Source organism: Oryzias melastigma, linkage group LG20 (genome assembly GCF_002922805.2).
Source record: "Oryzias melastigma strain HK-1 linkage group LG20, ASM292280v2, whole genome shotgun sequence".
Classification (NCBI taxonomy): Eukaryota; Metazoa; Chordata; class Actinopteri; order Beloniformes; family Adrianichthyidae; genus Oryzias; species Oryzias melastigma.
The window spans coordinates 6,685,023-6,696,286 of NC_050531.1; the positions used below are offsets into that span (position 1 = coordinate 6,685,023).

At 33.4% G+C, this 11,264-nt stretch overlaps 1 protein-coding gene across 8 annotated transcripts in view; it reads left to right on the top strand.

Annotated features, from left to right (window-relative positions):
• Window positions 1–11,264, top strand: part of cacnb2a (calcium channel, voltage-dependent, beta 2a) — a 73,152-nt gene that overhangs the window by 54,369 nt on the left and 7,519 nt on the right. For 6 of the 8 annotated variants that reach the window (XM_024279851.2, XM_024279850.2, XM_024279856.2 and 3 more), the window contains 6 exons: window positions 326–402; window positions 582–715; window positions 4,934–5,014; window positions 5,090–5,148; window positions 7,217–7,326; window positions 9,969–10,120. In XM_024279851.2, coding sequence (XP_024135619.1) covers window positions 326–402; window positions 582–715; window positions 4,934–5,014; window positions 5,090–5,148; window positions 7,217–7,326; window positions 9,969–10,120 — 613 coding nt within the window. Of the gene's footprint in view, window positions 1–325; window positions 403–581; window positions 716–899; window positions 920–4,933; window positions 5,015–5,089; window positions 5,149–7,216; window positions 7,327–9,968; window positions 10,121–11,264 lie in introns of all 8 variants that reach the window. The other 2 variants (XM_024279853.2, XM_024279859.2) reach the window with 1 other exon arrangement.

Below are 11,264 nucleotides of genomic sequence, written 5' to 3' on the forward strand. Positions count from 1 at the left end.
CTAAAAAAATCTTAGTAAATGCCAAAATAGTCCAAAAAAACCTATTAGAATGCCAATTTTTAAAACTTTAAAACTGTAACTTTTTAGCATAATTATGAATAATAAAGAGGGAGGAATATTATTCCAACTTAAACCTTAAATAACTTTCAATAATTTACTCATAAATATATATTTTCTCAAAATTATACAAGTTAGAATTAAGTGCAAGACAACATCGGGCCATTATTAACAATAAAATAAAATGATCCGGAGGGCCGGATCCGGCCCCCGGGCCTTGACTTTAACTCAAGAGCTTTATTGACTAACAATCTTTATTTTTTTGTAGTAAACTTGGAGCGAACTCATCGTCTAGTTTAGGTGAAGTGGTTTCTAACTCCCGGAAATCTACTCCTCCTTCATCTGGTAAGTATCTCGCCATCACCACAACAAAATAAAAACTCTAAACTCTTAAGGTAAGATCCAGAGCTCAGAAGAGCGTTCAGAATGAACCCTCAAAAGTTTCTCATCTGTTTGGTGACGTGAATTGTAGTCTTGTCTGTGTTCACCTGTGTGTGATGAAACTCTGGTGTCTGTGTGGACAGCCGTTGACATTGACGCCACAGGCTTAGACCCCGAGGACAATGAGCTCCCAGCCAACCCGCGCTCCCCTAAAGCCAGCCCAAACACTGTCCTGTCCCCCTTAGCAAAAGAGAAACGAATGCCCTTCTTTAAGAAGGTAAACGGGGAAGCGGCCCGAGTCCTCTTTTTGTCCGCCCGCCGGCACCGCTTGACCCCTAAAACGCCTTCTGCTGCTGCTCACAAACCCACTTCTGTCCACGCCGTTGTCCTCTGAGCGTGCACGCCGCTGTTAGCATGCATGTCGGTTCTGAACTTCTCTGTCCTCTTTCATCCTAAAACAGCCAAGCAGAAGCAGAAGTCGGTAAGTCTTGATGTGAACAGTCTCTCCCTGCACTGACCTTTCACCCCGCTCATCCTGCACACATTTGTTGTGATTGCTGATCTTTGCTGCGCTGATTCCTCAGCAATCCTCCTTTACTTTTCATTTCATTTTAAGTTGACATAAAGTCATACAATCAAGTTTGATTTCTTCAGCTCTTAAATACGTGTTTTTATTATGACGTTTATTATTAGGAAGGGAAATTTGTACAGCTGGTGGCGTGTTGTTTGTTGCTAGGGTTACGGAGGGCTGCACCCTCGTGTTTTCCCACAGCCTCCCAGGGGAAATTCAATGACGGCAGCAAAACGTTACACAGAAAATCAAAGGAGGAGGAGGTGGTGATGAGCTGCGGATAGTGAGGACAGAAATAGAGCAGCTCCAGCAGCGAGTAAAATAAATTAAACGAATTTCTTAGCAGTTCTTCCTGCTTCCAGTCCATCTGAAACTGAATTCAGGGACTTTTTTTAATTTTTAAGAGGGAAAATCCAAATATATTCTTTTTTTTAATATATTATTCGTTTGAAATAAACTCTGTACTGAATCAGGCTCATTTCCTGGTTGACTTTTTGGTTCAGTGGGCTGCAAATAAATAAAAAAGGAAATTATATTGTTAATAGTTGCTGAAAACTTGCATTTTTTTTTGTTTTTCTTTCTTTTCTTTTTGTAGTTTGCCATTTTTTGTCCCTGTTTTTTAACCAAATCAAATGTTTGCATGATTTTTTTTTTTTTTTTTTCTTATTCCCTTGGGGAAGTAATACATATACTTAAAGGGAAAACAGTGTAAGATTATATATATAATAATAAAAATCACAGAACAAAAAAAAAAAGTTATAATGGATATTTTTACGGATAGTGCTGAAAGAAAAATTGATCAAAATTCAAGCAACATGTTTCCACAAATAAATACATGCTAACACTAAAACTCTTAATAGCATCAACTAAAATTTAATTTCTTTTTAGTTTTTTTTCATCTTAAGTTCACATTTTAACTGCTCAGCATTCAGCTGTTTGTTTGCTGAAGTAAAAAATAATTTTAGGAATAAAACTTTAATTAATCCGACAATGAGGAAATTGATTTGTCACCAAAAAAAAAAAAAAAAAGACAAGTTTAAAACCAATGAAAACAATGAAGTGTGGGAGTTTTTGTGACATCCTTCTCACTGTTTTGCTTCTTTTTTGAAAGACAAGTGTATTCCCTGATTGTAAGTATGGGGAGCAATTTTTTGGGAGCAAACTTCTGGGCTTAGACGGTTTCTCTTTTTACTGTCAGGCCGATGCAAAAGCAAAAAAAATCCTAATGGGTGTGACGGATCCGCTGTGAGAATAATTTATTTAGAAACACTAACAGAATTCATCCTCTGCTGTTATTTAGTTTATGCTACGGTTACAAATGAAACTGCTGCTGTGTGATGGGGAGCATCAGCAGAATCCTAAACATTTTATGCCATCACCCTATTTAAAAAAAAAAAAAAATTTTTGGTCATGAATGTAGCAGTAAGGCAAGGATTGTATCGATATGGGACGGGACAGCCGGATTGCCAGCAAGCAGCAGCTCTGATTGGACGATGTGTAAATGTCTCCAGTTAAATAAAAAGTGGACTATTATTGCCCCACTGAAAATTTGCAACTCAGATTTTGAGAACACATTATAATCTTGTCAATTTAGACATTAAAAAAAAACATGTCATTTAAAATAATAAAAAACAAAAAAAAAACATTTTAAAAAACGTGTTTTTTAAAAAACATTAAAAAACATGTTTTTTTATAAAATTTAAAAAGCATTTTAAAAACATATATTTTTAAAACATTTTTAAAATTTTTAAAACTTTTAAAAAAATAAAAAAAACATTTAAAAAAAATGTTTTAAAAACAAACAAAAAATATTAAAAAAACATGTTTTTTAAAAACATTTTAAAAAAACATTTAAAAAAACATTTTTTTAAAATATGTAAAAAACATTAAAAAACATGTTTTTAAAAACATTTCAAAAAACATTTTTTTTAAAAACATGTAAAAAACATTAAAAAACATGTTTTTTAACATTTAAAAAACATTAAAAAAAACATATATTTTTAAAACATTTAAAAAAACTTTTAAAAAATAAAAAAACATGTTTTTTTAAAAACATTTAAAAAACATAAAAAACATGTTTTTAAAAATATTATTAAAACATTAAAAAAACATGTTTTTTAAAAACATTAAAAAAAACATATATTTTTAAAACATTTAAAAAAACTTTTAAAAAATAAAAAAACATGTTTTTTAAAAACATTTAAAAAACATAAAAAACATGTTTTTAAAAATATTATTAAAACATTAAAAAAACATGTTTTTTAAAAACATTAAAAAAAACATATATTTTTAAAACATTTAAAAAAACTTTTAAAAAATAAAAAAACATGTTTTTTAAAAACATTTAAAAAACATAAAAAACATGTTTTTAAAAATATTATTAAAACATTAAAAAAACATGTTTTTTAAAAACATTAAAAAAAACATATATTTTTAAAACATTTAAAAAAACTTTTAAAAAATAAAAAAACATGTTTTTTAAAAACATTTAAAAAACATAAAAAACATGTTTTTAAAAATATTATTAAAACATTAAAAAAACATGTTTTTTAAAAACATTTAAAAAAACATATATTTTTAAAACATTTAAAAAAACTTTTAAAAAATAAAAAAACATGTCTTTTAAAAACATTTAAAAAACAAAAAAACATGTTTTTAAAAATATTATTAAAACATTAAAAAAACATGTTTTTTAAAAACATAAAAAAAACATTAAAAAAAACATGTTTTTTGAAAACAAAAAAAAAGCATTCAAAAAAACACAATGTTCTGTCTGTTTTGCATCCTTCTTAACCACAATTCATCAATAATCAGTTCTCTGAGTCGATGTGGTCCTATCAACGCCATGGCAACTTTGTGTAGAATCAATGCCCCATTTGGACCCACGACCCATTGTTGAGCCCCTGGTCCATGTAAACCGCCATCATCAATCGATTTCTAACTAACAATCGGACAGTGGCAGTGGGGCGGCAGCACAGTGGCAGTGGGGCGGCTAGAGGGTGGCCGTTTGAAATCTGACACTCATAATTGGATTTTTGAGACCTTGGAGACCCTCCTATCAGTCAAATATTGTGCTGCTGCCGCCCTACTACCCCAATCCAAAGGCACCAACGAACGACATAAAAAAATTGCAACTTAATTTGAACTTTTTTTCAAAACCTCAGCGGTTCCCGTGCGGCCACCTGCCGAATCTCCTGAGAAAACTTGCATATCGGACGCTACGCTGCGGCATTTTGGGATATGTGACCGCAGTCTTAGTGAAGTTAGGGGTTTTTTTGCAAGGTTTGCCTCTCAAGGAAAGGGTTAAATGCCCATTTTTTTTATTAAAATGTTTAGACAAATTTGAAAAAACTGAATTTATTTAGCAATGAAAGCTAGACTTAGTTTTGGCTCAAAGTAAGCAGTCCTACAGACGTTTTCTCCCTCCGAGTTGTTTTCTTTGGGTCGAGTCTTGAAAGAAGTCTTTCATGTGACATTTAAAAAATAACTATGTTACGTGCAATAATCAGATAATGGACTTAGCCACTGCTAAATGTAGTCACTATTATCTCAGGTATCAATCGGGTCTCCTGATCTGAGCATGTTTTCCCGACCTTTAACGCGTTTTCCTGCCCTCCCCCAGCTTCTCTTCTTTGAGTGACATCAGAACCATGAGGCGACATGAGGAGCCATGAAATTTTATTTGTTGTAACATCCAATGAGAGAAAAAAAATAGCTAACAACATTAAGATTTAAGCAAAGTGCCAAATGTCATTATACCTCATCTCATTACACATGAAAGCCGACTTGTGGCTTTTTTGGTTCCCAGATAACATCTCGTTTCATGGTTCCAAAGCTGTTGTTTCAACCCCTCATGCAATTTGTGATATGGTTAACTCATTCTCACGAGGTTAGAACTACTTTTTTTTTCTTTTGCTTCCAAAGACGGAACACATTCCTCCATACGACGTTGTGCCTTCCATGCGGCCCGTGGTTCTGGTGGGACCATCGCTGAAGGGCTACGAGGTTGGTCCAAACTTAGCAAATCCATCGTCTTTGCACTTCCTGGTTGACTTCAGCTGTAATCTCGTCTGTTAACAGGTGACCGACATGATGCAAAAAGCTCTTTTTGACTTCTTGAAACACAGGTTTGAGGGAAGGTAAGTTTCCTGTGACCTTTACCAGAAGGAGCTCCTATTCCCGCTTCCTCCCTCATTCCTCCTCTGTCCGTGTCCACAGGCTGGTATTTATCTGTCCCCTGAGGTTAGCGGAGGGAGTGTGTAACAAGTTTGTTGTGCCTGGAGATGTGTGCTGCAGCTTTAAATAGCCCCCTCTGCATGTCCTTAATAGGCCATAGTGGGTCTGGAAGTGGAAGTGGAGCAAGATTCTCTTTATTCAATGTTGAGACCTTGAAGTTACACAAGATCAGTTCAGTCCATCAGCAGATGCTCAAACCGCGTTCTATTTACTCATTTAGAAAGACATTAGCAACTTTTTTCTATTATTTGTATTTATTTCTCCAACTTTAACTTGGAAATGTTTTATCCAAAATGATAAATTGATAGAAAAGATCATAATTTTTATGTAAAATACCTGAAGGTTTTGCTAAAGTCCCACTTTGATCATCTTTTGAGATGCTTTAAATGTGTTCAATAGTTTTTTTATTGTGATTTTGCTGTTTTTAGTATGGGGATGTATTCTGACGATACGATATAAATCTCACGATATGATACGTATCGCGATATATCCTGAGAAAGTACTAGAACTATTTTTCTCTTTTTGCAAGAGAAAAAAAAACTATCCCTTAAAATTAAGAATATTAATAATAATAATATTAATATTAATTAATTGGTTTGGTTTGAAATGATTTATTTCTAGCAATCAGATAATAACACATGGACAGTAGGGCTGCCACAATTAATCGACTAATTGACGACTAATCGACTATCAAAATAGTCGACGACTAATTTAATAGTCGATTAATCGTTACTTTATATTATATGGAGTCAGAGTGTAGTAAAGTTGAAAGATATAATTGGCATTATGCTAGCTTTTTTGACTATTTTGGCATTTATTAGGTTTTTTAGGCTAATTTGGGGTTTAGCTAATATTTTAGCTGCATGCTAGCTGTTTTGGCTAACTTTGGCTGTTTTAAGGTTTTTTTAGGCTAATTTGCCATTTAACTAATATTTTAGCTAGCTATTAGCTTCAGTGTTTTCAGATAGCAATTTCAGCATCTTCAGCTATCAGCGCTAGCTGCCAAATTCAGCTTACAGCATTCACACTAGCATTATCACAGGTAATGCTATTTATCTAGTTTTTAGTTAGTTTAAAGCTAATGATGGTTAAGATGTGTGTTTTACATCCAGTTTGCGCATGATCCGATTAGTCGACTAATCGTAAAAAATAATCAGTGATTAGTCGACTATTAAAATAATCGTTTGTGGCAGCACTAATACACATATATAATCAATCAACATCCAGAAACATGTCATACATTGGATAACTAGACGTCAAAAAAGGGAGTGGGAGGAAGCGAACTTATATAATCCCATAATTCAACTGTACCATTTTCTTTACATGAATTATCAACAGGACAAATGATCAAATATTAATACCCTACAATCATAGATTCAGGTTATTACTCACAACATTATTATTATTATACTATTATTGATCACAACTGTAACTAATTTATGGTGCTTTTCTTTTGGTAAATTAAGAAATATTTGTTTTTAAAGGAAAAAACTCAATATTGTTTGAGTTCCACAAATGAATATTTTTCAGTATTAGAAAAAAATAGAAAGTATCGAAATATCACATTGCTGAATCAGTTTTTCCCTACACCCCTATTTAAGATCAAATCAAAAAACCCGTGATTTCTAGGACATAGTTTCTGCAGAGCGGCAGGAGTTCTTCCCCTTCCTGTTGCTGAGAGCATATAAAAATACAACTTTTTCCAACAGCTTTTTTATTTTGCTCCTGATTAACAACAATTTAAGTGAACAATTTTAACCTATTATGTTGGTGAGGAAACAAGTTCAGAAAATGTTTAAAGGTTACCTCGAAATGCAGAAGATTTACTTTAAAATCCACAAATCATGTTGTTACTAATTCATACTTTTCATTACAAACGTCTCTAAAAATCTGCAATAATCATCAAGAATGTGCTTCAGGAGAGTTGACACAGTCCTCTCAGAAACGTGCTTTTCCTGTCTTTTGTTTCAGAATATCAATCACCCGCGTCACGGCGGACATCTCCCTGGCCAAGCGCTCCGTCCTCAACAACCCCAGCAAGCACGCCATCATCGAGCGCTCCAACACGCGCTCCAACTTGGGTAAGGCGAATCCACAAAGCCGGGAAACATCTGGTGTTTTGATTCATAATGTTCTCAAGGAGACCACTTTAAACGGGGGAGGAAGGAAACAATTAAAGAAACCCTTGAAAATAGAAACGATAACTCCTGTACGGCTGTGCGCTGCCGCGGACGGCCTCTTTTTGGGAATCAAAGATGGAGCAGAAACGCTCCGATGGATTCCAGCTCAGATTAGAATGAAAGAGATTCCGGCGTCAAACGGAGGTGAGGGGGCTAATCTCTGATATTTATCACCAGAAACATCCAAAAGTCTCCTTAAATTGTGAAAAAATAACATAAATATTGTTTTGTTTTGTACATAAAGCATAACTGATGTTTAAATGTATGAGTCACTGGTGCGTTAACCAGTCACATCAGCTATTTTCAATGATTAGAATCAGTAAAAAAATGAACAAAAATGTTTAAAAAAATGTGAAATGTTTGCTTTAAAGCAAACATATCAAGAGTTTTGACACATGAATGTGATAATTAGGGTTGTGTATTGGAAAAATACTGACAATACGATACATATCCCGATATATATCTCACAATACAATACATATCGAAGTATACGACAAAACTGTAGAATATTGTTACTTTTTTCTTTTTTTTAAATAAAACCCTACCTGAATATTATAAGTTATCGCTCATTCTTGTCTGAGCACGATAAACTGTGTTAATATATGATATTTGCAGCAGCGCAATATCGCGATATATATCGCCAAATCGATGATATCCCTTGAAAAAAATCCTAAAGTTTAGCAGAGCATTGCTTGTTTTTATTATTTTATTTTTTTTAGATATTTAAAATTGTCTTGACTTCATCTCTGCTTTAGTTTAGCATTTACATATGTTTATTTCATCTCTACATGTTTAAATTTTGATGATATATAATATAAAAATGGTTTGATCACAATTTTTGTGACTTTTGCAGTAAAAAAATGACTAAATGTACTGCTCGGAATTCAGTTTTTGGACAATTTTAAGGTTTTTTGTAATATGTTATAGTATAATATGTTAAAAGGTGCTCGTTAATGATTCATTAAATATCGTCTTGTCAGCATTTTAAATCGATATAAGTATCACTACACGATATATCGCGGCACATTGCCAAATTGATTTTTTTTCCATACACTACTAGTGATAACTCGGAAAAACTTCTTTGGTTTGGTGGAGCTGTGCTTGTTTTATTTATACATTTTCTTTACATTGCTTAGACTTTATCTTTGCTTTATTTGTAGATTTACACATTTTTGTTTAATTTCTGGAAGTTTAATCTTTGCTAGACTACATAAAAATGATTTGATCTCAAATTTTGTGTTTTATTTGGTTAAAAAATTACTACATTTACTGCTCAGAATTTAGTTTTTAGGACAATTTCAGGTCTTTTTGGAACACAAAAATAATATTTTTAAAGGTGTTCGTAAATGATTCATTAAATATCGTCTTGTCAGCATTTTAAATCGATGCAAGTATCACCACGCGATATATTGTGGTATATCACCAATTCGATTTCCCCCTACACCTCTAGTGAAAACCCTTAGAAAAAAATCCTATAGTTTAGATTTTTTCACATTATTTTGACTGTATTTTTTCTATATTTGTAGATTTATACATTTGTATTTTGTCTCTCAATGTTTAATCTTTGCTATAAAACATAAAAATGGTTTAAACTTAGTTTTTGTGGCTTTTGCAGTAAAAAATGTCAAAATTATTCATTGGAGTTAAGTTTTTTAGACAATTTTAGGTTAATTTTGGAAATCAAAAGTAAAATACTAAAAGGTGCTCGTAAATGATGAATTAAATATCGTCTTGTCAGGATTTTAAATCGATACAATACACGATATATCGCGATGTATCACCAAAAAAAAAAAAAAACCCTTGGAAAAAAATCCTATAGTTTAGTGGATCCTCACTTGTTTTTTTAGACATTTTTTCACATTGTTTGACTTTATCTTTGCTTTATTTGTATATTTTTACATTTTTATTTAGTCTCTGAATGTTTAATTTTTGCTATAAAACAAAAAAATGGTTTAAATTCAATTTTTGTGGTTTTTGCTGTAAAAATATGACAAAGTTTATTGCTTGGAATTGAGTTTTTGGATAGTTTCAGGTTCATTATGGAAAAGAAAAGTGAGCTGGGTTTATAGTTTGAGCCAATTGTAAAGCTGCTGAAAAAGGCCGAATAACGGCTGCTGTGTCGTCATTTGGGAGATTGGGTTGTAAAAGTCACTCCTTGTTAGAAGTAACGTACGACCCGCCGCTCCTCTCAGAGCTATCAGTGTCCTCCGTACGCCTCATCCCTCTTGTCTTTTTAATATTTAAGCGTCTGTGTTGTGGGAAGCTGCTACAGTGATGCAGCCGTGCTTTTAAAGTCAAACCAGGACGTGATTTCTCCTGCAGGATAGAAAGTCGGTAAGAAATGAAATGTTCCGGTGTGACCGATTGCTGTTGGATTTGTTGCTATTTTTAGGTTTGGTAACTTAAATTGAGTAACCAATTTGATTAGGAAGGGGTTAAAGGCTCAATTAATGTGAGAAGACGCTGAGAACTTGTTGGGCTTCTGGAGTTTTAACCCCTTCTTATTATGCTGAATGAATTCAAATGATTGTTTTTCTCTGCAGCTGAAGTCCAGAGTGAGATCGAGCGGATTTTCGAGCTGGCCAGGACGTTACAGCTGGTGGTTCTGGATGCCGACACCATCAACCACCCGTCACAGCTGGGGAAGACTTCCCTCGCCCCCATCATCGTCTACGTCAAGATCACCTCTCCAAAGGTGACCGCATGACAGATGCACCTTCACTTCTTTCTCGCGTTTTTTGGAATCCGTTCGTCTTTGTCTCGCTGGGAATTCGGCTCGTCAGACGCCACAGGATGCAAAAAACGGGCGGCTGATTCATGGCTCTGACCTTCAGAAAGTGTAAAACAGGCTCATGAGTCAGAGATCGATAGAGAACAGAGCAACAGAGAAAATACGGGAACAGACGCGGGCTGTAAATCAGAGCGGAATCATTTCTCACAGCGAGATCAAAGAAATGTGCTCTTTTTGTGGGTCGTCTCAGCTGCACCCCGCTGACATTTAATGTGCTCTCTGAGGGGATGATGACAGGATTTTAGCAGAATGTATCACCGTTATCAGTGTTGGAGGCAAGGAGTTCATGTCAGAGATGTTCGCTAAAAATATCTAACAGTTTCGTGATTTAATATTATTACTGATGGAGAATTAACCTCTTCAATCATAAACAGTCACATTATAAACTGGAACCTGATTGATGAAGCAACAAACATCAAGTCTCACTACGAATGAACTGCATTTATTCCATCGTTCTTCTGGTAGATTATAAGAAGGTGAGGACTCTGATTAGTTTAATTTTAGATAAATATGTTCAAATCTGATGAGGATTTAAATTGAAATTGAAATGAAAGGTTTGTTTTATCCAATGCTGGACTTCTGCTGCTCTTAGAGAGCCTGAAGTTACTGGTTTGGAGGAATGAACTTTATAATCTGTAGATGCAAACCTTAAAAACATGAGATCATTTTTTTAAATTCTATCAAAATGTAAAATAAATATAAAGAAAAAACTTGTTCCACAACAGGGCCACACACTGATTTTTTATGGGGCTTTTATAAAAAAATCATGAATAAATATAAGAGAAAAAAAATGAAAAAATGATGATGAAAAAGTTGTAGTTTGACTTGAATTTAGTTGTATATTTTTGAGAAAAAAGTCATACATTTATCAGAATCAAGTCATAATTTTAAAAGAAAAAAATTGTAATTTTATGAGAAAAAAGTCTTAATGTTACAAGAAAAAAAATCGTAGTTTTACGAGAAAAAGTCATAAAAAAATTGTAAATTTGCAAAGAAAATAGTCATAAATTTACAAGAAAAAGTCTCAATTTACATGATAAGTTATCAT